General features: G+C 27.1%; 6 protein-coding genes across 6 annotated transcripts; 3 read left to right on the top strand and 3 right to left on the bottom strand.

Moving 5' to 3' along the window:
• Positions 1-2,041: 2,041 nt before the first annotated feature.
• sel (canopy family protein seele) lies at positions 2,042-3,427 on the top strand. The gene is made up of 5 exons (XM_011502398.1): positions 2,042-2,290; positions 2,448-2,530; positions 2,618-2,733; positions 2,815-3,018; positions 3,093-3,427. Exons 1-5 carry the CDS (start codon positions 2,166-2,168, stop codon positions 3,369-3,371), a joined length of 807 nt encoding a protein of 268 aa, XP_011500700.1. The 5' UTR covers positions 2,042-2,165; the 3' UTR covers positions 3,372-3,427.
• Positions 3,428-3,767: 340 nt separating this feature from the next.
• On the bottom strand, positions 3,768-4,652 carry imd (death domain-containing immune deficiency protein). Its single transcript, XM_011502399.1, has one exon. The coding sequence runs from the start codon at positions 4,476-4,478 to the stop codon at positions 3,822-3,824; it is 657 nt and encodes a 218-aa protein (XP_011500701.1). The 5' UTR covers positions 4,479-4,652; the 3' UTR covers positions 3,768-3,821.
• Positions 4,653-5,097: 445 nt separating this feature from the next.
• Positions 5,098-9,164, bottom strand: Ufsp2 (UFM1 specific peptidase 2). The gene is made up of 11 exons (XM_011502579.1): positions 8,592-9,164; positions 8,026-8,108; positions 7,673-7,888; positions 7,348-7,569; positions 7,129-7,278; positions 6,939-7,026; positions 6,566-6,826; positions 6,300-6,443; positions 6,065-6,176; positions 5,740-5,993; positions 5,098-5,342 (listed from the first exon to the last, which is right to left on the bottom strand). The coding sequence occupies exons 2-11, from the start codon at positions 8,062-8,064 to the stop codon at positions 5,128-5,130; spliced, it is 1,701 nt and encodes a 566-aa protein (XP_011500881.1). The 5' UTR covers positions 8,065-8,108; positions 8,592-9,164; the 3' UTR covers positions 5,098-5,127.
• Positions 9,165-9,262: 98 nt separating this feature from the next.
• LOC105364475 (tyrosine-protein kinase Fps85D-like) lies at positions 9,263-16,360 on the top strand. Its single transcript, XM_011502400.1, is given in 15 exon segments — positions 9,263-9,806; positions 10,287-10,460; positions 10,533-10,629; positions 12,222-12,417; positions 12,611-12,748; positions 12,827-13,036; positions 13,109-13,283; positions 14,729-14,959; positions 15,072-15,248; positions 15,326-15,539; positions 15,617-15,689; positions 15,691-15,740; positions 15,830-15,952; positions 16,023-16,145; positions 16,206-16,360. Coding segments are annotated over 15 exon segments (2,349 nt in total). The 5' UTR covers positions 9,263-9,593.
• An 888-nt stretch (positions 16,361-17,248) lies between these two features.
• Positions 17,249-19,093, bottom strand: eIF2Balpha (eukaryotic translation initiation factor 2B subunit alpha). Its single transcript, XM_011502401.1, has 8 exons — positions 19,060-19,093; positions 18,844-18,963; positions 18,632-18,771; positions 18,409-18,525; positions 18,227-18,339; positions 17,897-18,041; positions 17,704-17,829; positions 17,249-17,427 (listed from the first exon to the last, which is right to left on the bottom strand). The coding sequence occupies exons 1-8, from the start codon at positions 19,070-19,072 to the stop codon at positions 17,278-17,280; spliced, it is 924 nt and encodes a 307-aa protein (XP_011500703.1). The 5' UTR covers positions 19,073-19,093; the 3' UTR covers positions 17,249-17,277.
• A 470-nt stretch (positions 19,094-19,563) lies between these two features.
• On the top strand, positions 19,564-22,989 carry Tace (ADAM 17-like protease Tace). Its single transcript, XM_011502580.1, has 11 exons — positions 19,564-19,627; positions 19,699-19,837; positions 19,947-20,047; positions 20,153-20,274; positions 20,572-20,919; positions 21,010-21,204; positions 21,279-21,417; positions 21,501-21,655; positions 21,747-21,827; positions 21,935-22,382; positions 22,462-22,989. Exons 1-11 carry the CDS (start codon positions 19,564-19,566, stop codon positions 22,884-22,886), a joined length of 2,217 nt encoding a protein of 738 aa, XP_011500882.1. The 3' UTR covers positions 22,887-22,989.
• The last annotated feature ends 285 nt before the right edge of the window (positions 22,990-23,274 follow it).

Raw genomic sequence — 23,274 nt, forward strand, 5'->3', positions numbered from 1 at the left:
TATTAAATTAATTATTATCCAATTATTGCTTTATTAAATGCGTTAAATGTTTTTATATTATTGAGTAAATTTATTAGCATTCATAGTTTAATTTATAATTAAAATAAACGTTTACTCAACATAAAAATTTTGCTGCTTGTATTTTGATTCACAATTGTGAATTACAAAAAATTTAAATTAAGGTATTTCTTGCTAAAATAATTTAGCTGAAAAACTTAAATTAGTACGATTATTTAATTAGAATAAACGATTGAAAATTATTCAACCAATTCGTTAATACGTTAAATAATATATTAACCTTGAAACTAGTATACAGAGTAAATTCATACAACAAAATTTTGGTAAATAATTCTCTTATAAATATAATGCACTTTTTAAACTACTAATTATTTGAAATAATTTATATACTAAAGTTAGAAAATCTTAATTTATGTAATAAAATTAATCCAAAGATTAATAATAGTTCAAATTTCAATATAATACTTTAGAGTAACAAAATAATAAATGGTTCACCTATTTCGTTTATTTATATTTTTTTTCAAAATGAATTAAAATTAATGAATTGATCATAATAAAAAATAAAATAATGATCCATGTAAGCCTAAATAAAGTGTACATTAGGCTCTTGAATAAATGAGGTTAGTAAAGGTCCGATTGAAATTGGTTGCCGAAAACCGCACAGCTATTTAAATAATGTTAGTCGTGTCAAATTACCTCAAATAAGAAAAGAAATTCAGATATCGAGTGTTCATTTATTTATCCAGCAATTATATATTTAGTTTTCTGTTTTTCAGTGAAATAGAATTATTTATTACATAAAAATTGTAATGTTGTATTATAATAATTTCCGCTAATAACAATAGCAATTCATGTAATATATATTTAAATATAATTAATTTTATTGTTTTGTAATTTTTTAATATTCCATTTCGCCATGGTAATTTTTTTTAATGTAATTTACATTTATGTATTGTAATTTTTGTTATCATAGCAATACTTAAAATTATGTAAATTTTTTTTTTACTCATAAATTGTCTTTTTTTTTTTTTTTTTTTTTTTTTACAGTATTACTCGATTCTTTTTCTAAAGCAAATTTTATGTTTTACGCAGACGAATGCTTAATTTGGTGTAATTATAATTTTCCAGTGTTAAAAAATCATATAGGCATCTTAAACTACTTTCCCATATGTAATACGAGAAAGGCATATTAATTTTATTGTAGTTTTAAAATCAATTTTTAATCGAATTCTGTCGTCTGATGCTTAATATATTTTGATTAATGATTGTTTAGTAAATAATTGTAATAACCGGTGCTATTCAATGATTAAAATAATGTGATAAATATTAACGGGAAAATGTAAGAAAATAAACTGTGTCCGTGCATTTACTCACGTACGTACGTGGGCGATACCGATTTGAAGGGAGAGACTAACGAACAAAAAATACAAAAATAAATAAATCTCCATTATTATATTATTATATCATCATTATATTATTAGAGAATTGTTGTAGATAGTTATGTTATTTTAGATTTTAAGCTTGAGAAAATTACTAATTTTTGCTTAAACTCCTGAAACGTGACATTACTTATTTGCTAAACGTCAAATTTCACCAATTTCTTAATCGATAAGGTTTATGTGGTTATGATAATTGTTTCAATTATTGATCATAGTCGCTAATTTCTAAAAATTATAGAGAAATTCGTCATCGACTATTTTACGCAATGTGATACCGTATGGTGATGACGTATTCAACTAATGAATTATAAATAGAATTATAAATAGTCCTGATACATATGCTATTTAATAGTAATGGCTGATTATTTTTTATTCGTTAATATATATATATATATATATATATGCATATATAAAATTAAAATATTCAATTATATTAAATGCAAAGGGTAACGCGTTTATTAAATCTGCATTAAGGAAGTGTTTCATTTTTTCTTACATTATTTGATACATATGGATATTTATTATAATATATATATATATATATATATATATGATATATCATTTTTAATTATACTACTATAACGATTCATTGAGGATCGGTATGTGCAATTTTACTTGCTCACAGCGCTTTACTGCTAGTGGTAAAAAGAGGAAACTTTTTAACTGCAAAGTGCAATAAAAGAATTCCTCCCACCTTTAATGAAATAAATGACCGTGATATCTTATCATCAGAACACGACTTATAAATTACGATATATAACATATGTCATTTTTCTATTGGTGGCTTCGAATGTATATGTTGACGAAAGACACGTGGGCAAGCGTATGAATAGGTAAGACCAAAATCATTTCCAGTCATTTCTTAAACATTACATTTAGAATGCGTTTCTTAAAGTAAGTATAATTTTTTTATTAACTGAACTCATCTGTTATAGTTAATCAACCAATATTTTTATTATTTGTTATAATTATAAATTTTTTTAATTCCAGAATGAAACTATTAATACCTTTTGTATTTTTGATTTTATCTACAACTACTGCACATCTCAATTTAAAACATGTCAAATGTTTAGGTATAATTTAAAATATTTTATTTGGTATGAAATATTTAAAATGTATATTAGCAATTTGCTTTAATTATTTTATTTTTTTGGATACAGTTTGTAGAATAATTGTTGATGAATTTGAAAAAGAAGTAGGTCAAATTGACCCTAAAAAAAAAATTGAAATCGGACAATATCGATTAGATCCTGCAGGAAATACACTTCACAAACATGTAAAATACATTTTTTTCTTTATCTACTTCTTCTATTATAATGTTTATTATTTTTGTAATAAATTTGGATAATTCGGATAGGTACCAATGACCAGATCTGAAGTTCATCTTTCTGAAATGCTTGATAATATTTGTAAAAAAATGGAAGATTATGTTAGGGCAAGATATAAATCTAATGGTAGATTAACAATTTTAAAATTGATGACTGAGTCTGGTTTAAATCCTTTACTCAGAGATGTAGATATAATACAAGATGGTGATTTAAATAAAAGTTTGGAATACTTTGTAAGTATTATAGAATATTTGCTGTATACACTAACTATATTTTTAATTAATTTATGAATTTAAATATGATTTAGTGCGAAGATGTTGTGAATGACAATGAAGAAACATTTATAAAAGTTATGGGTAGTAAGGAAGAAGATGCTAAAACTAAAATTTGTACAGAGATGGCCGATTATTGTACAGAATTCATAGATGAACTGGATGATAGTGATGCAACAACCGAAGCTGATGGTGTAGATGAAAGTGAGCAAGACAATAAACCTGAACAAGTTGAGACATCTGAACAAGACAATAAATCTGAAAAAGATGAGCAACATGATGAACTTAATCAAAGCGATAAAACTGAACTCTGATTAATAATAAAGTATCTAGATATTTTATTTGAACTGAAAAATAATTTATGCATAAAGTTTTTATTTATAAATAACAATATTTTGAAATATATTTATAAACTAGTTATTTAGTTTTATAATTTTAAGTATAACAAGATGTAAGTATATCAATTTATTCATATAACAGAATATATGTACAAAATCTTTTTTTAAAATTAAATTACTCTAAAACAAAAATTTTTAATTTAATTAGTTATTATAATATAATTTGTTTAAACCACAAATATTACAGGTAATAAAAATTATTTTAATATACTTTATAATGTAATAAATTCAATTAAAAACTTCAGTACATTTATTTAAAAAATATGAAATAATATATTTAAAATAATGAATTTATTTCTTTGGAATGTTTACTATTATATTACTATTGAATAAAAATTTAATTTAAATAAATATTTTTATCTTATTTTATTTTGTTTGAGCTGATACCAATCTTTCAATGCAATCGTACTCGTGACTTAACCATAAGGCACAAATTAAACGTCCAATTGTTGCTTCTTTGGTACAAGACTGCTTCCAATCTATTAAAATATGGTACAAAACTTCACTTATTCCTTTATGCTTAAAATCTTCTAAAAATTGCTCTATTTGACCTTTTGAAAATCCAATTCTTTTAGCAAACTCCTTCCATCCACTACCAATGTGAGTTTTAATTAAAAATATATCTTCCTTAGTAATTTCTACTGTGCTTTTACTTAAAGTTTCTATATTTGGAAGCATTTGTTTCGATTCTTTTTCATTACAATTATTCATTGATGCATTAGGATCTTGAAAATTATTTAGATTATATGTATGTTTCGTTGTTGATCCAATTTTTATATTATTCGAATGAATAATATTATAATTTATTGTGGTATTTGACATTTTTGATTTCAACTTTTTCTTTGATTTTAGATAATTTAAATCCTTTATTTTATTTGTAGAATTACTTGTAGATGAGTCAATGATTGGTATATTTGATGACATTTTATCCTTTATTCCACTTCTATTTAAACTTTGGTTATCAATACCACGATGATTTAATAATTGAAGTTGCTCAGGTATTTCATCACAAATAATATCCATTTATTTATTCAGTTGCCTTAAAAATATCGGACATTTTAAAAACAATTAACTAATGCATAAATGTTTTTATGCAATTATTTGCGTCAGAAAGAAACCAAATGTCAAGATCTGTGTTTTAATTTTGCAGGAAATCATTTAATATCTTCCTTATTCATGAATACATAAAAAAAATTGTTCTTATTCTCGAATATTTTATATGATTAAGGTTATTAATAATATTACTTTACTGTTTATTGACGGTAATAAATTTTCTTTAATGTCAAGTTTTTAATTATTTACGGTCAATAATTTACGCGTCAATATTCTATGTTATTTAAAACTTATTTTACTTAAATTATCAAATATTTTTTTAAATAAATTAATTTTTATTTTAGTTTTAATTATGAAAGTTTTATTTTATATTTTTGTACGCGAAATATAATTGTAAAAGTAAAATTAAATAAAAACATTTTGAAAGTAATATATTTAGCTTAAATTAATTATTCAGTAATAAATTAGATAAAAATTGTATTCAAAAAAGTAATTTTACAATGTTTTAAACATTTTTTACTTATTTCTCTATTTAACATAAGAAAAATATTTGTTCTTATACACTAAATAGTTATAAGTTTTAAGAATATTATTTATATTTTAATTTAGTATATTTAAATTAGTATAAATTAGTTGATATTTGTGGAAGACACATATTGTAAAAAGCATTTTTTGCCCAGAAATTTTTGTCCTTCCAACCGCAGTAGCCCTTTGTAGTAATTTGTTTAAGATTTTCAGCACCAATATAATGTGGGTCCAAAATTAAAAATTTTACATTTTCATATTGATCATTATAAGATACACCAAGAATTACGTATGCTAAACGATTTCCACCTACAGATAAATAAAAAAACTTTAAATTTCATGATAATAAAAAAAAATTTATTATTAATAATTATTTGTAATATACAGTAATTTGTAATATATAGCTTTATTTGAATGAAGAAATTCATTCAAATTCTCTCAGAATAATTATAGTCTAAATATACACATTAGCGTTCTCTTATGCACGTATTAATATTTAAAGTTTCCCGCTTTCAATTTTAATTACTTATTTTTAATTACTTATTGTCTTAAATAATTGTAAATCAGGAATGAACTTTAAATAGGAGTTGTAAAATTTATATGTGCATGCATGAGTGCCGCGTGCGCGGGGGGCGCGTGTGCTTACCAATGGACAATATAAAATAATATTTAATATTAAGACCTTAAAATAAATATATTGGTTTACCAATCATAACAGGTGTTCCTTGAGTTTTAAAATGATCTGCTAAATGAATAACTAGCTTAACCATTTCTGATCCACTTGAAGCACATAATATTTTAACAGAAACATTAAAAAGAGATTCCAAAACATAACCAACTTCGGTTGAACCAATCCATTGCGAGGAATTTAAGAAAGAAGAAGGCTTATCACCAATGTCTACCAAACATTCTTGAATCTCCGAAATTTGTGGAACATCTTTTTCAGTATAACCTTGGAATCTATAATTTAAAAATTTTTTTTAAATAGAATTAGAAAAATAGCTCTATAAGTTTTTAAATTTATGATTTACCTAAACCAAGAAGAAATAGTTTGAAGTGCTCTATAAGCACATCCCCAATTAGTATCTGCACTTGTATAATGGTAAAATTGGTACAAGCCATGCACAATATCAACTTGAGAATCTATTGATAATAAAAAACTATAGAAATTAATAAAATTGACAAATGTTTAATATATATATATATATATATATATATATTTATTTATAAACATTCAAGATTAATAATTGTGTAAAATTATCTTACTTGTAGGATTCTTCACATATTTATGAGGATTTACAAGAAGATCGTCGTTATATTTATACAACAATAATAATGAACTTCCTTTTCTAAAGCAAGGCTTGGTCATATCTATTCCAAATTTTCTATGCAAGTGTTTACGATATTCACCTAAAATTATCATAATATATTTAATATAATATAATAAATTATATTCAAATATCGTAAAGTAAAAAATATATAAATTTTACAAAAATTTAATTTATTATATTATTAGATATAAATAATCATACTAGTTTGTAAATTTGACCATTTGTTAGGGTATACTACTGTTAATAAATGTCCAAGTATTAACGGATTAAAATGGATTGGTTCGGGTAAACATACTGTTGCATCCTTAATTTTTGAGTAATAATGAAATGATGTAGATATAAGTCTCAAATTTCGTCGAATTGATTCTACAAGAATTTCAAAGAATCGTGCTAAGGTTATTTTTTTACTTATTAATGCTAAAGCATCAATTTTTACATAACATTTATAATATTCTCCGTGTTCTAAAATTAATTATATAAATATGAAATATTATTTTTTATTAATCAAAATATAGTTTCAATAAGTAAATATAAATAATTTTTTCAAATTAATTATAAAATTTTCTATACTTACCAAAGTATTTCAAAACAGGAGCTAATAATTGTTTTTCAGAGCTTTTATCAAGAGATATTCTCGAAAATATTGAAACTGTTACAGTATCCTAAATATTTGTAATAATAATTATTATAATAATAATGCTTTTAAAATTATTAAAATTATAAAATGATAAAATTATTAAAATATAATTATTATATATACTTACAATAGGAATTGAATTAAAATGACTCATGAATAATGAATTCGCTAATTCCTCATATAATATTTCTTGAAAACAATCGTTATTACTATTCTTTAGTTTAAAAAAATGTCGTTTTGTTTTTTTAAAATAAAATCCTAATTTTTCAGGGTCTATCTATTTTCACAATATAAATTTAAAGAATTATTAAATAAATGAGATTTGTTAAAATTAAAAAATTATTACATTCTTTATAATTTGTTGAAGAGCTTCAAGCACTTTTTTTTTTTCTGAAAATAGTGGTAGATTTGTTATCGCTCTAACGCAGAAAAAATTCTTGAAAAAGTCGTTTGAAATTTCTTCATATGTTGTAGGTTGAAGTGTTTCATTTATGTAATAAAATGGAGATATGGTATCTGAATAAGAACAATACTTAATAATCAATGGATTATCTGTGCCATCAATATCCTACAATAAAAATAAACAAATTTTATAAATAAAAGGTTAATGTACTTTAGCAAAAACTGAAGTAGTATAAGTGAAGAACATTTTTTGTTTAATTATATTTCACCTTAAATGTATCGGGTGTTACTGGTTTTTCTTGATCAACATATAAAATTCCAATAAGATTAACTTCTGTTGGCATATGATATTGCACATCCAAAGGCTTGATTTCATTTTCATCATCGTCAATAGAATTAAGGCTAAAACTTATAATTGTTAATGTTTCTTCATAAACAATTCCATACAAATAACCAGTTATGTCAGTACGTATATTACTTAAACGCTGAAAATAATAAATAAGACAATTAAATTTCAGGTTAAATAGAACAATGAACTTATATTGTTAATTTATTATGTAATTAGAATTATATAATTTATATATTAATATTAATTAACTAATGAATATATACTATTATTTACCTGAATAACATTTTGCAGAATGTTTAATTGTTGAACCATGTTATAGATAAAATTTCAATTTCTTCATATGCGTTCTCCCAGATCTTGAGGGTAAATAATTAAAATAATAATATAACATTAAAATTCGTTTAAGTGGGGTAAATACTTGTATCTTAAGCATTGAACATCTACATAGTTTATATATTACATATATTTTTTAATACTAATATTTAATATTTAATGAACTAAATTAATAAAATGTTATTCTGTATTTTGTACAATATTGTTTAAATAAATTATTCAGTAATAATATGTAATATAATTCATTATATCATTGTAATATATAAATGCAAACATATGTATGCACACGAATGAACATACGTTTTGAAATTAAGACATCGCATTTTTCATTAAAAAAATATTTATTATATTAATATAAGCCAAATAAATTATAAACATTGCAAGTTTATTAAAAAAAATGTTTAAGTTATATTATACAAATAAATATATATATATATATATACGAAAATTTATATAATTTTCCCATTTATATAATGAAAATTTTATATAAATATAGTTTGAGTTACTTGATGTTGAGATTACGAGTCAAGGCATCAGGTACCAAGGTTAATTCTTCATTATCGATAGAGCAATCGTCGCCCCTTTCTCATGTATGTTCGATTTGTCCAAAAAGCGTGAAAGTAGTTAATTGCCGTTCAATAATGTATTGTCGCACCGTGGCGGTATTTCGGCAAAGTGAAGGGAGTAAGAAAAAGCGAGATAATCTCGAGAGCGAGACGCGGATGCCTGTGAGAAATAGCGATTCGCAGATCGGTAAAAGTGATTTGATTTTCCGTTTGTCTAGTAATTGCAACAGGAGGAATAAGAAGTGTACCTTTCATTCGATTCAGTATGTGTTGAACACATGCCTGGATTATTAGTTTTCAGTATAAATATAAATGCTGATATCAGTGTTCGAACGACGCTCGAGGACGTGTTGTTGCTAGCTGCTGGGAACTGTCAGTCCAGCCGGGAGGACGGACGGTTCTACAACCGATCGAAATTTCGACAAAAAGAGAATCGAGTGACGTTTTGCAATGCTACACCGTGACGTACGTTATTTCAACGTCGTCGTTGCCAAGTAGATTTCACTTTTTCATTTTAATGCGACTTGCATGCATCATTGAAATTCCAATCTCGAAAGAGATCAAGTGATGAATTGAATAATTATTATAATTTACTATTGCAGGTGCTTTATAAAATATAATTATTTTACGAACGTGTGTCAATTTAGCTCGTTATTTAATAACATTTAATTAATGGAACAGCTATTAATAATGGTATTTTGCGACATATAGTTGTTTAATTAATCATAAGATCGAAATCTGAAATCCATCTGGAGGACAATTAAAGGAGCAAAAAAAATGTGGTAGTTTACCCTTTTAATTAATGGATGTTAACTTATTCCCTTTGGAGAACACAATGAACTGTTGCTATGAACTGTAAAGTTACTCATTTTTATATTTTCAAGAGTGGTCTAAGATTTAATATGTCGTAACATTAAAGTGTTAAAAGTGTTCTTGCCAAAAATGGGTTTCTCCAGTAGCTTGCAAGGCCAAGCTTCGCACGAAGCTTTACTGGGCCGGCAAGATGCTGAGATCAAACTTTTGGAAACAATGCGAAGATGTCTTACTTCAAAGGTCAAATCCGATAGAGAGTACGCTTCAACTATTTCATCGCTAAGTGTTCAAGGCAAAAAAGTTGAACGTAGCGAAGATTTAGTTGGCAGCTTAATAGCTCAGGTGAGTAATAAATAATTAATAATTTTTTCACAGAATATACTCATATAAGCTATATTAAATTTTTTTTTTATCTTATAATTATTAATTTCATTTTATCCAGAAAATATCAATATATAAAAATATATAAAAAATTTCAATTTATATATTGCAATATATACTGTAGTGTATATCAAGATATTAAAAATTTATAAAAATGTTATACAAAGAAAGAAATTTTACTTACATACTTTTATATGAAATTTTGCACATATATATTGCATTAACAAAAATTTAACATTATAAACGAATATATCATGTATCATTATAATGTTTATTCATAAAGTAATTTTGAAATAAATATTATATTAGATATTAATTCTAAATCTTGTTTTTATAATTTTAAAATCATAGTAAAATAATAATTGAGATAAAACAATTTAATAAAAAAATATACATTTATAAAAGCATTTAAAAATAATGAATTCGTTATTAAAATTTAAGAGCTGGAGAGACATAATGGAATCTATAGATCAAAAAGCTAAGTTAATCAAGCAGCAAGCAGATTCTATGGAGAATATTGTTGTGGAACATATATCTTCTCTACATGGCGAAAGAAGACGAGCTAGAAAATTATATCAGGAAGAACAAGTTTGGTTAAATAATCAGTTTCAGCAGGTAGTTATTACTGTATTGCAACATCAAAATTTATTAACCAATACTTTTTCTTATTAGATACCTTTTTTATAGTTAACAGATGAAGTAACTCGAAAAAAGGCAGAATATCAGAAAAATCTTGAGATGTATAAATTAATGAGATCTCGATTTGAAGAACATTATGTAAAATGTATGTAAAATATATTTGTTAGATATTATGTATTAATATATTCTAGTTGTAATTTAAGAAGACCGATATATCCAGATTTTAGATTTTAAATTGACTCAATTATCTATTTTGATAATATAAGATAGAGTTTATATTTTCATTTTTGTATCATGAACTAGAGATTTTAACATATATAGTAATTTTGAAAATTATTCATCAAATTGCGTCATTATAATTAAATAAATTTTAACATTAAACAACGTAAAAATTATTTAAAATAACTTTTTAGTTTAAGCTCATTCGATCTAAATGCATCATACCATCTAAAAGTTATCTATTATATTTATGTTGTCTGTAATGGATTTTCATAATTACCATATTTAAATAAACTTTAAGATTTTTTGAACTTCGTATAAAATTTAGATCGAAAATAGCGTCCTTGAAGCTTTTAAATAATAGTAATTGTATTGATTTAATAATCTGTATGATTGAATTATATATTTTTTGCTATATGTACAATTTACTTATTTATATATTTTAAATATTTAATTTTTATCTTTAAATATTTGCAATATATAATTAATAATTATAAATTTTCTTTTAATATTTAACGTATATTATGCATTAGGTTCAATAAAGGTCAATTAATTCTTGATATTATGTTTAAAAATCTAAATATAAAGAAATTTTTATTAATTTCATTTTATCGAATAATCTATAATAATATAATTGTTGGTATTTTAATTTAAAAATTTATATACATTAACTTTTTTTTTATTTAACATTTCAGATTATTTGTAATATTTACTAGATTATAGAAACGTTTATTTCGAAATATTGAAGATTATTATATATTTCTATGAAATTTATTTTACAAATATTGCTAATACAAAATTTTAAAATAACTTGTCGTCATATTTTAAGTAGATTAAAAAACTAAATAAAGTTACTTGTGCTGGTGTAAAATAAAGCAGTATACTAAAAATAGAAACATGCCACGCTGTTTTGTTTGCTGCATAGGTGTTTGCTATATAGGCTTGTACATTGAGTTGATGCAATAATACTCAAATGAATTTGCATTTACTACAAATATTTTTTATGATATCATAAAAATGACATTTTTTAATGCATTTTGATTACTTAAAGAATATAAATTTGAATGTTAAACTAGAAATGTCATGATTTATTCAATTAAAATTGTAATTTATTTTATACAAATTAAATTTATTAAGTTGGTAATAATTTTAGTAATCTAAACTATTTTTAGAAAATATCAGAAAATAAGTTATATATTTATAGCATATATTTTATACACCTTAATAACAATAAAAGCAATAAAAACAAATATTAAAATTTGTTTCTAATCATTTTTAACTAGAAGATTTATTAATCATTGTGCCAAATTTTTATTTATTTTTTTTTTTTTACTGCTAAAAGAATTTGTACTTACATTATGTCAATGACAAAATATATAAAGTTACTATTTTTGTGAAACGATTTAAATATATATGTTGCATTACACCGACTTGTGTTTTTAAGGCTTGAAATCGTAAGATGATACAATGCATAATAAAATTCATCACTGTTATTAATTATATTTCTGTGTTATATAGCTGGAAGAGGAGGACGAAAATTGGATGAAGTTAGAGAAAAATATCAGAAAGCATGTCGTAAATTACATTTGACTCATAATGAGTACGTATTACTTTTGGGTGCAGTTACTGAATGTGAACACGATTTAAGAACTTGTTATTTGCCTAGTCTTCTTCAAAGACAACAGGCTATTCATCAGGAATTTGTCATAGCCTGGTAAGTTTAATAAATAAAAAGTGGTTTATATACATTTTTTTTATACAAAATAATTATAAATTTAAATAAATTATAAAAAATATATTTACAAGCTTATTGGGTTAAAGGCAATAGAGGTAATAAATTATAATCATTTTTATTTTTTATATATAATAACTATTCCAATAAATTTATAGTTATTTCTTTATTTTAGGAAAGGAATACTACAGGATATTGTTAAATATACAGATTTTACAAATGAAAAATTTTTAGAAATTCACACTCGTATGCAAATAGCTGTCGATACTATAAAACCCATAGAAGAATACAGAGATTTTATAGGAAAACATAGGTATTGATTTAAAAAAATTTTCTAACATTTGATTATCAAAGTTTTTATTTTTTAACGGACAGTTTAAATTAATTGTAGAACTAGACCAGCATCTCCGATAAGGTTTATTTTTGATGAAAATTTGGTGGATGATACATCGGGGAAACTACTGCCCAACAAACTGACAGTCGACAATTTAACAATAGATTGGTTAAGAAATCGATTAACAGAATTAGAAACTTCATTAAAAGTAACGCAGTTAGGTCGACAAACTACACAATCTACCGCCGAAAACAATTGCGATATAAAGTAGAGTGTTATTTAATATAACTATTTCTGTTTAAATTTCTATAAATTTAATTTCTAAATTTTATTGTGTAGATCGACTTTAGATTATACACAGGAACGTGAAGAACTTAGGTTACGCTGTCAAGAAAGAAAATTACAAAGACAAGCTGAAGTTATTAGAGGTGCTTTAAATGAACTCGGCTGTGAAGAATTACCATCTGGATGTGATCTTTCTATGGAAGGTTCATTTACAGAGCCAATAAATAAGGTAAAATTAATTAAAACTTGTTGAAAAATTACGATAATTTAATTAAAAAATTGTTCATTCTTTGTTATTGTACAATATATGGTTAATTGTTTTTAACATTACGTATATATTAACATAATAATTATTATCATGAATTATAAAGATAAATCGACTTGGATAATATTATTGTTTCAGTACTATTTACTAACAGTCATCTTAATCTTAAAATATAATCATTGTTAATTTAAAGACTTTAATTTCCTAGTCAATGTTTCAAAAAAAATCATATAATTATGGCAAAAATTTCTAATTTTTTGCATACATAAGAGTACTACAATATAATTCTTTAATAGTAATAACACTTTAATAGTTTGCTCTTTATTGGCAGATACATCATTTATCTAATACAATATATTTTTTTCAGAATAAATTGAATATTAGAGTTTTCGAAAATTATATTAAGTCGCATTTCTAGCGTTCAAATATTAAATATTTCAATTCATTTAGAACATAAAATGAAGCCAAGGGCTTCTTAAATTCTTTTACTTTTCTCGCAAATATTATATCGATGTAAAAATATTAAATATACATTTTTGTCGATGTGTAAAAAGTATGAATTTCTAAATAATTATATTTAATTGTATTTTAAATGTTATTTGAATTTTGAATTATCGTAGTTTTTATAAAAATTAAATATCTATAAATAATAAATTAACTTACAGCGGAGTACTATAACAGACAATAGTTTGTTTACTTTACGAAGAAATAAAAAATTAATCACAATCATTAAATCACCTTTTAAATCATTACCAGCAATACATAATGAAAAAAACGCTCTCGTTAGAGCTAACAGTGAAGATTCCACTGTACTTAGAGGTGTTCATTCCTCTCCAATCGTATGTCCTTAAAATTTAAAAAGTGTCTGTTTTGCATTTTTTATATAATACATTTGCATATTTATCATTTGCATTAACAAAAATAATAACATATTTTGTTTATTATTTTCAATTTTTTAACCTATGAAAATGTAGAAAGAACATTAAAACATTAATAATGAATAAATTTTATGAGTTAGTCACTAAGAAATAGAGTATCTTTAAAAACAAATGTTATTCTTAGATTTATTATTTTTTATATGTGAATAAACTCAATAATATATTTCACATTAATAAAATTTCTTCTACATAAAAAGGTAAAAAATGATACTTTAATAACGTTTATTAATGTAATCATTATTATTTAAATAATTAGCATACTAATATATTGTTAAGTACTTTGATTTACAAGTAACAATAATAATAGTGTATTTTTAATAGCCTGTAATGTTAATTTTAATCTTAACAAATGTATTTATTATCACATCATTGGTGTGAAAATAATTTATTTTAATTCGTTTGTTATTTTCTCTTAATATTGCATGTACATTACTTTGGATTCTCTTAAAAACTTATTAATAAATTGTATAGGTACCTCAACGTGGAATCTCCAATTGCAATAATCAAAAAGGAAACGGAAATGGTGGTCTTATGGAAGAGGAATGGTTTCACGGAGTTCTACCACGAGAAGAAGTTGTACGGTTATTAGTTAGCGAAGGAGACTTTCTAGTGCGTGAAACTACTAGAAACGATGAGTGCCAAATTGTTCTATCCGTCTGCTGGGATGGTCATAAACATTTTATCGTTCAAACTACGCAAGAGGTATATTGTCTTATGAATTATGTTGATAATGAAAATTTTGTAAATTGTAAATGACCAAGTTCATAAATATTTCTGAATCATTTAATAACTTATTTTTTATGTTATATTTTAGGGACATTTTCGATTTGAAGGACCTACATTTCCTTCAATTCAAGAACTTATAACGCATCAACTCAAATCTGGGTTACCGGTAACTAGTCGATCAGGAGCCATATTGAAAACTCCAATTTCTAGAGAGCGATGGGAGCTTAATAACGACGATGTTTTATTGTTAGAAAAAATTGGCCGCGTTAGTAATTAAATTAGCATTATTACGATTTTTAGTTAATTTGAATTTAATTAGTTGTATAAATGCCTTTATTTTAGGGTAATTTTGGGGATGTTTATCGAGCATTGTTAAAAACATGCAAGACTGAAGTAGCTGTTAAAACGTGTAAAGTAACATTGCCCGATGAACAAAAGAGAAAGTTTCTTCAGGAAGGTAGAATCTTAAAACAATACGATCATCCAAATATTGTAAAACTTATAGGAATCTGTGTACAAAAGCAACCTATAATGATTGTTATGGAATTAGTTCCAGGTAAGAGTAAAAAGCTTTTCATTCTTTTATACATTTGTCTTAAATTAAAGGATTTAAGTAAAACGTGAATATTTAAGGTGGATCGTTATTAACGTATTTAAGAAAAAATGCAGCTAGTATAACACAAGTTGAACAGCTTCAAATGTGTAAAGGCCAAATTTTGTATTCATAGAGACTTGGCTGCTCGAAATTGTCTTGTAGGTATGTATATACTTTAATGTTTTCATTAATAATACTTGTTAATAATATTAAAAGTATCGCATTTATATTTGAATTGAATTTCGTTATAGGGTACGAGTCAATAGTTAAGATCTCAGATTTTGGTATGTCACGAGAAGAAGAGGAGTACATTGTATCGGACGGTATGAAGCAAATCCCTATTAAGTGGACAGCTCCAGAAGCACTTAATTTTGGTAATTAAAAAGAATTTTATTATTTGTGAATATTTTCTTTTCTTTTTAACGTACTTGGTAATTTATGTAGGTAAATACACTTCCCTCTGTGATGTTTGGAGCTATGGTGTACTCATGTGGGAGATTTTTTCTAAAGGGGGATATCCATACAGTGGATTATCTAATTCTCAAGCTCGTGAAAAAATAGACGGAGGTAAAAATACAAAGTAAATAACATAATACGTTTATGTAATATGGTAAATTAATGTTTTAGGGTATCGAATGCCTGCTCCAGAGGGTACACCCGATGAAATTTATCATCTTATGCTACGATGTTGGGAATACGAACCGGAGAAAAGACCACACTTCGATCAAATATATTCTGTTATCGACACTTTAAAACAAGCTTACAAATTAGTACAAGCTTAAACGAAAAAAAAGTGTATATATATATATATATATATATATATATACATAATTTTTAATTTAATTCAATAAACAACGAAATTACAATGAATCTTACTTTTCAGAGACTAAAAAAAAAAAAAAAACAGAAATTGAAAATTGTAAACAAACGTTTTTGTTGTGCATTTAATGGTTCTTTTAAAATTATGCCATTGCTTGAAATACAGTGTTTTTTAACGTCTAAAGTGGCAGTAATTCAAATACTAATCGTGCAATAAATTAAAGTTGAAACTATTGGAGAGATATAAATCTCAAACATTGTTGTTTACAGCACATCGTGCTCGTTAATTGAAGTATTATAGTAATTATAAGAATCATTACATCTGTTTTTAACTATTAGAATATTCTATCAAGTCGTTCGTATTGTTTTTTGCCATTATTTATATGAAAGTTATATGCTATACAAAGCATGTATTCTTAGGAATTACGTATTTCAAATTTTATTCTATTTTTAACTATGAGCTATCATTTCCTTTTTTGTACTGATATATCTTCAGAATAATAGGGGAACAAGTACTGCCTTAATATAAACTTTTTAAAAACATATTATCAGTCATCTTCCAAATAAACATTGTATCTATGAAAAATACGTTTTGAATTGAACTACGTCAATATTTTAATACTCATGATTGTTGTTGTTGTTTACAGTAACAATTAAAATGTGTATGAAATCGTAAAAACTCATTTGAGAATGTCTTGTATAAAAAATATACATATATGTACATCAGTTTATTAAAGCACAATTATTTAAAATCCTGTTCCTTAAATTAAATTGCATTGTGCATAGTTTTACAAAAATAATTAATTTCATATTAAATATGTCTTTTATTAAGAACTTAAAAATAAAACTAGAGTAGAAAATTTTATCTATTTTACATTTATTAAAGATAAAGTTTTATAAGTTCGTCACTAACTGCTGATGGTGTTAGTATTCCAAGATCTGTGAAAAGGAGACTAATATATTGAGGAGGTGTATAATCAACTAATGGATGCTCTTTTCGAAGATCTTTTCCTAATGTACTAGATGTATACTGAAACAAAAATGAATAGATTCTATTGTACTCTTTGCATTTTAATCGGTACATATTTAAAGCAAGACTAACTTAAGTAATCCGTACAATTCTACGATTAATTACATTAAATATTTCAATTTTATCATTATCGGTTAAACATATTTTAACATAATTTCAATTTAAAATTAAATTAAGTATACATTTTCAAACTGTTTTATTTTGTGTATTATAAATTCCTCAATTAACGCTTATAATGAAGGCATCGTCACTGCGTCTATAATTAGTTAAACTTACTTTAAATTCATCAGGAAGATCTACTTGATTAAGAGGATAAATTCTCGAAAATTTGAAACTTTCTGTAAGAACATAGAGTGGCTTCTTCATTTCTTTGGCACAAATAGCCATTGTGTAGGTTCCAACCTTTGAAAAAAGTATATATATATTTTTTTTAAATATTGTATTACAATATGATGGAGCTTCTTCTTACTTTGTTGATAATGCCACCGCTTTCTGCAACGCCTTCAGCTCCAACCATTACCATATCAACTTGCTCCATTATGTAACCCATAGACGAATCTAATATCAATGTACAACGAATGCCAAGATCTTTAAGATTTTGACACATTTTTGTCCTACGAATCAATAAAATAAATTATTAATAGCAATCCTTTTTTTTCATTTTAACTTTCATAGATTTTACAAATATAACTTATCTAGTGCGATAATTATTTTAACTATAATTAATCAATTTATTTTATTAATTCTGGTAAAATTATACTATCTATGTACACACACACATAAGTTAAATATTTCATACCCACTACTGTCTGGAGACGATTCCGTTACATAAACTTCAAAAAGTTTATTATTACTCGCTGCTTCTTTCATTGTTTGTAATACAACTCTAGATCGTGAATGCGTAAGAATTTTCTAAAATAAATTGATAGGAATTAAATATTTAAAGGTTTTTTATAATTACAATTAAATATAATTATTTACCGATCCATCCGTAATAAAATTTGAGGCTAATTTAGCAATTTTCCCTCTCGCAGCAATTAATTTTTCATAAAATATTTTTCCCCTTTGCAACATAATTTTTTTACATTCTGCAAATGACTAAAGGCTAAATTAACTTAACTAAATTAAATTAAAAACTTATTGTAAATTTTCAATAAATTTCGTTGCATAAAATGAGATTTTAGATAAATTTTATTATATTTACAGGAGTATCGAGGGAAGTTAAAGTAATAAATCTAAGAAAAAGTTCACTTCCCGAAGCTATAGCCGTTACAGGACGATTGGTTAATCTCATCGCATCCACAGCATATTGGAGGCAGTACTGTAATTCTTGTACTGTTTCTGCTGCAATTTAAATGCAATTTTCAAATTAGATGTGTAATTAAATAATAGACAATTTAAGTTAATAATACTTACATTTTGATTTTTCTAAAACTTTTAAAAGTGTGCTAATAGCAGCCATACCATCTGATATATCCTTTTCATATCCTATTTCATAGCCTATTCTAATCGTTTTATTAAAATAACTACAAATTTCTATAAAAAATGCAATAAAAATTAAATAGGTTTAATAATGTATCCATAAGTATAACAATTACGAATAATGTACGTAAGAAGTTAAAGGGATTTTACCGTTCTTTTCCATTATTATTGTGAATTATTGAACCAATTTATAAAGTAAATATATTTTTTTTAGTCTTTAATATTTTTTGTACTGTTTTCACAACATCGTCGAGGTTAAGCATTAACTTATGTCCAATAGAATTAAAAGTAAAATTTTCAAAGGCTAAATTTGCAAAACCAGCAACCACACGGCAGATTCCAACCAATCAGAATTTGAAACGAATTTAAAAGGGAAAGTAATTTTGTTCGTCTCGATAAGTTTTTCATCCAATGGCTTAAGCAGATGATAAAGCTGCAACGCAACCTTAATCGCAGGTCAACAAAACCCAGCTGATGGCTCGGTATGTCTGTGCGTTTGGAATTTACTGCAAGGGAAAAACAATGGTTTGCTTCGATATTTGACAATGATAATTACGCCTGTGATTCAAAAAGCGGTATTATTTATCTTTATAAATATATATGAGCCACCGCTTAATTTCTTCAGTTCAGTACCTATTAAACTAATGTAGCAGTATGAAAATCCAATTTTTACCCTTAATATTAATTTGTTTTACAATTAATAGTATTGAGGTATCAGGTTAGTTATGAAAGATTTATTGTTGAATTAATTACAGCTCAAATAACTAAACAGTAATATTTCTTTGATAGTGGCTCTTCATAGAAATCTTCGATATTATGAAATACTCCATGCCTCCAATTTCGAACATAGAGTAGTGAAACGTGGCGCACAGTACAGTTATCATCCTTATAATAAAATAAGTGAATTGGATTTTTATACTCATGGAAAGTAAGTATGATTAATGAATAATTCAACTGATTCAGCATGAATAGCGTAACAAGACAATACGAATTTCTCTAGTTAATCAGTTACTGTTAAAAAACAATTTTCATTTTAGACATTTTCGATTAATTTTAACTCCAAGAAAGGAGGTTATTCATTCTAAATTTAAAGCTTACGAAGTAGATGGCGATGGACAGAGAAAGTCTGTGCATTTAGGTAATCAGAATTGTATAATTAATAATTAATTCACACGTAATAAGAATTTTACAATGACCCATCTAATCATTGTAACGTATGATAATAATTGTAATGATCCCATAGATCACGAGAGTTTCTATCATGGCAGAGTATTTGGTGAAGTAAATTCGCATGCGCAATTACACATAGATAATGGTATCTTAACAGGAAGTATTACTGTATCGGATGAGATCTACCATATTGAGGTAACGCTTCAAATTTACTAAAACTAAACAAAAGCCAATTAAAAGTGTAAATTCATCCATTTGATATTACTTTATTTATTCTGCACTTATTTTAAAGTTATTTCATAATTTAACGCTAAACCTATTCTGTGTAAGAAATTTTTAAATTAAGCAAGTATTTTTGAGTATTTAATCTCTGTTCTTTATTTACATTTTGTAAATGGAATATGAAATAAAATGCTTCTTGAATTATAGCGAATGCTTCTATATTTTCTGCGATGCAACAATAATTGCAAACAAATATCATACCTATTTTAGCCGTCGTGGAGGCATCTTCCTACTTCGGATAATAAAACAATGATTATATACAAAGTATCCGATGTAAAATTAAGTTGGGAACATTATCAGAATGGAGAGGGTCATACGCACGGGGCTCCGAAAACCTGTGGTTACATAAAAGAAGGAAAGGAATCGCATGATGAAGAAATTTTAAGTGAGAGTGATTTGCAGAAAATTGAGAAAAAAAACTGTAACAGAACGAAAAGACAGACTGAAACTTACGAGTATACTCCAACAAAAACAAGGTGTCCATTACTTTTAGTTGCTGATTATAGGTTTTATCAAGAGATGGGTGCCAGTAGTACGAAAACGACAATTAATTATTTGGTAATTTTTCACAACATTCTCATATATAATAATGCTATATATGATGCTTTTCAATGGTAATAAAATTATTTACACCTCGACAATTTATAGATAAGTTTAATCGATCGTGTTCATAAGATTTATAACGATACTTTGTGGCAAGATCACAAAGAGCAAGATGGTTTTAAAGGAATGGGATTTGTTATCAAGAAAATAGTGGTTCATAGTGAACCGACACGCGTTAGAGGCGGTGACACGCATTACAATATGGTCAGAGAAAAGTGGGACGTTCGCACATTACTTGAAGTAAATGAAAATATAATGTAAAATTATTGTTTGTATTTCGATAGAATATAAGTTAATGCCGATTTGGTTTTAAGGTTTTTAGCAGGGAGTACAGTCACAAAGATTTTTGCCTCGCACACTTATTTACAGATTTGAAATTCGAAGGTGGTATCTTGGGTCTTGCGTACGTTGGATCACCCCGTCGAAATTCCGTGGGGGGAATTTGTACTCCAGGTTAGTATTACACCGGCAACAGTCATGCCAAAGTCCTCCTGCGTCTATGCTTAACGAAATAAAATACATCTCATTCGATGCAGAATACTTCAAAAATGGCTACACGCTTTATCTCAACTCTGGCTTGAGCTCGAGCAGAAATCATTATGGGCAAAGAGTAATAACTCGCGAGGCCGACTTGGTTACGGCACACGAATTTGGCCATAATTGGGGATCCGAGCACGATCCCGATGTTACGGTAAATAACTTACATACAACAGCTACAATGAATATTCGCTCTTATACACTGTTTACGGATATAAAATGTGCTCTGCCGATTTTACACGTAGGAATGCAGTCCCAGCGCCAGTCAAGGAGGCTCGTACCTAATGTACACCTACAGCGTCAGTGGCTACGATGTCAATAATAAGGTATGAACGCAATAAGCGACGGCTAATTTCAGGTTGAAATCAAAGCGAATGAATTCAGCGTCAGCCATTCTAATCCACACCCGTCTCTCTATAATTCCGTGATTTAGCGCTTTTCCCCGTGCAGTCTACGCGCGATTCGCAACGTATTGCAGGCGAAATCGGGACGGTGCTTCTCGGAGCCCGAGGAGTCATTCTGCGGCAATTTGCGGGTGGAGGGTGACGAGGAGTGCGACGCCGGTCTCCTTGGCACCGAGGACAACGATGCCTGCTGCGACAAAAACTGCAAACTGAGGCGCAACCAGGGCGCCGTCTGCAGCGATAAGAATTCGCCCTGTTGCCAGAATTGTGCTTTCATGGGCCCGGGTGTTAAGTGCCGAGACGCCCAGTACGCGACCTGCGAGCAGGAGTCGCGCTGTACGGGTGCCTCCAGCGAGTGCCCGCGCTCGCCCCCGATGAAGGACGGCACCAGCTGCCTCGAACGGGGACAGTGTCACCAGGGCAAATGCGTACCTTACTGCGAGACCCAGGGACTGACCAGTTGCATGTGCGACACAAGTACGTGGACTCGCGAGTCGCGCTCACCACCTCGCCATCCTTCCCACGCCTCTTCCACTAATTTGCAAATTTCTTTCAGCGAGTGACGCTTGCAAGCGATGCTGTCGCATGGGCTTGAACGACACGTGCTTCCCCATTGACCCGCAGGATATATTACCCGACGGCACGCCTTGTATACAGGGCTTTTGTAACAAAGGCACCTGCGAGAAAACCATACAGGACGTGGTCGAGAGGTTCTGGGACATCATCGAGGATATTAATATAAATAAGGTGATGCGCTTCCTTAAAGATAATATTGTCGGCGCCGTCATTATTATAACTGCCTTCGTCTGGATTCCAACGAGCTGCGTGATAAGTTACGTCGACAAGAGGCGCGTTAAGGCCAGCGATAAGAAATACCGGTGGAAGAATACCGATCAGCTCATACATCCTGAGGAACAGAGGCGCGTCATCTACATTGGCACGCCTCGTCAAAGATTGCAGATCGTGGCAAAGCAATCGTAAAGTCGCAACGCCCGCGATATTCACGTAGCTCCTAACAAACTGGACTAATTCAAATTAACTTGATTAACGAATCCCGTTAAGGGTGAAAGAGAGAGAGAGAGAGAGAGAGAGAGAGAGAGAAAGAGAGAGAGAGAGCGCGCGTGTGTGTGTGCGCCGAGACGGCTAAGCTGCTTAATTCCGGCGAATAGTTAAGTTTTCCCCTTAACGATACAAAAAAAAAAAAAAATACTTGCGAAGTATTTTATATATAAGCAGCCAATTTTGATAAAGTGATATCGTATTGTATAAATGTCTTTCATTATTGTTTTCAGCTAGAAATAACCATTTTAATACCTTGCATTGAAAATAAGTTACCAAACAACAAGCACAATGAATTATTACAATTTAT

The sequence above is a fragment of the Ceratosolen solmsi genome, unplaced genomic scaffold (assembly GCF_000503995.2).
Source record: "Ceratosolen solmsi marchali unplaced genomic scaffold, CerSol_1.0 scaffold39, whole genome shotgun sequence".
Lineage (NCBI taxonomy): Eukaryota > Metazoa > Arthropoda > Insecta > Hymenoptera > Agaonidae > Ceratosolen > Ceratosolen solmsi.

Excerpts from the sequence above, each read along its gene's own strand:
- sel (XM_011502398.1), top strand. The coding sequence starts at position 2,166 with ATGACCGTGATATCTTATCATCAGAACACGACTTATAAATTACGATAT. Across the intron at positions 2,291-2,447 it reads GTGGGCAAGCGTATGAATAG|AATGAAACTATTAATACCTT; the intron begins GTAAGACCAAAA and ends TTTTAATTCCAG. Across the intron at positions 2,531-2,617 it reads AAAACATGTCAAATGTTTAG|TTTGTAGAATAATTGTTGAT; the intron begins GTATAATTTAAA and ends TTTTGGATACAG.
- imd (XM_011502399.1), bottom strand. The coding sequence starts at position 4,478 with ATGGATATTATTTGTGATGAAATACCTGAGCAACTTCAATTATTAAAT.
- Ufsp2 (XM_011502579.1), bottom strand. The coding sequence starts at position 8,064 with ATGGTTCAACAATTAAACATTCTGCAAAATGTTATTCAG. Across the intron at positions 6,444-6,565 it reads ATGGTCAAATTTACAAACTA|GTGAATATCGTAAACACTTG; the intron begins GTATGATTATTT and ends TGATAATTTTAG. Across the intron at positions 5,343-5,739 it reads AGGAACACCTGTTATGATTG|GTGGAAATCGTTTAGCATAC; the intron begins GTAAACCAATAT and ends ATTTATCTGTAG.
- eIF2Balpha (XM_011502401.1), bottom strand. Across the intron at positions 18,526-18,631 it reads TAACTTCCCTCGATACTCCT|TCATTTGCAGAATGTAAAAA; the intron begins GTAAATATAATA and ends TTTAGCCTTTAG. Across the intron at positions 18,042-18,226 it reads TCGTCTCCAGACAGTAGTGG|GACAAAAATGTGTCAAAATC; the intron begins GTATGAAATATT and ends ATTGATTCGTAG.
- Tace (XM_011502580.1), top strand. The coding sequence starts at position 19,564 with ATGAAAATCCAATTTTTACCCTTAATATTAATTTGTTTTACAATTAAT. Across the intron at positions 19,628-19,698 it reads TAATAGTATTGAGGTATCAG|TGGCTCTTCATAGAAATCTT; the intron begins GTTAGTTATGAA and ends TTTCTTTGATAG. Across the intron at positions 21,828-21,934 it reads GCTACGATGTCAATAATAAG|CGCTTTTCCCCGTGCAGTCT; the intron begins GTATGAACGCAA and ends TCCGTGATTTAG.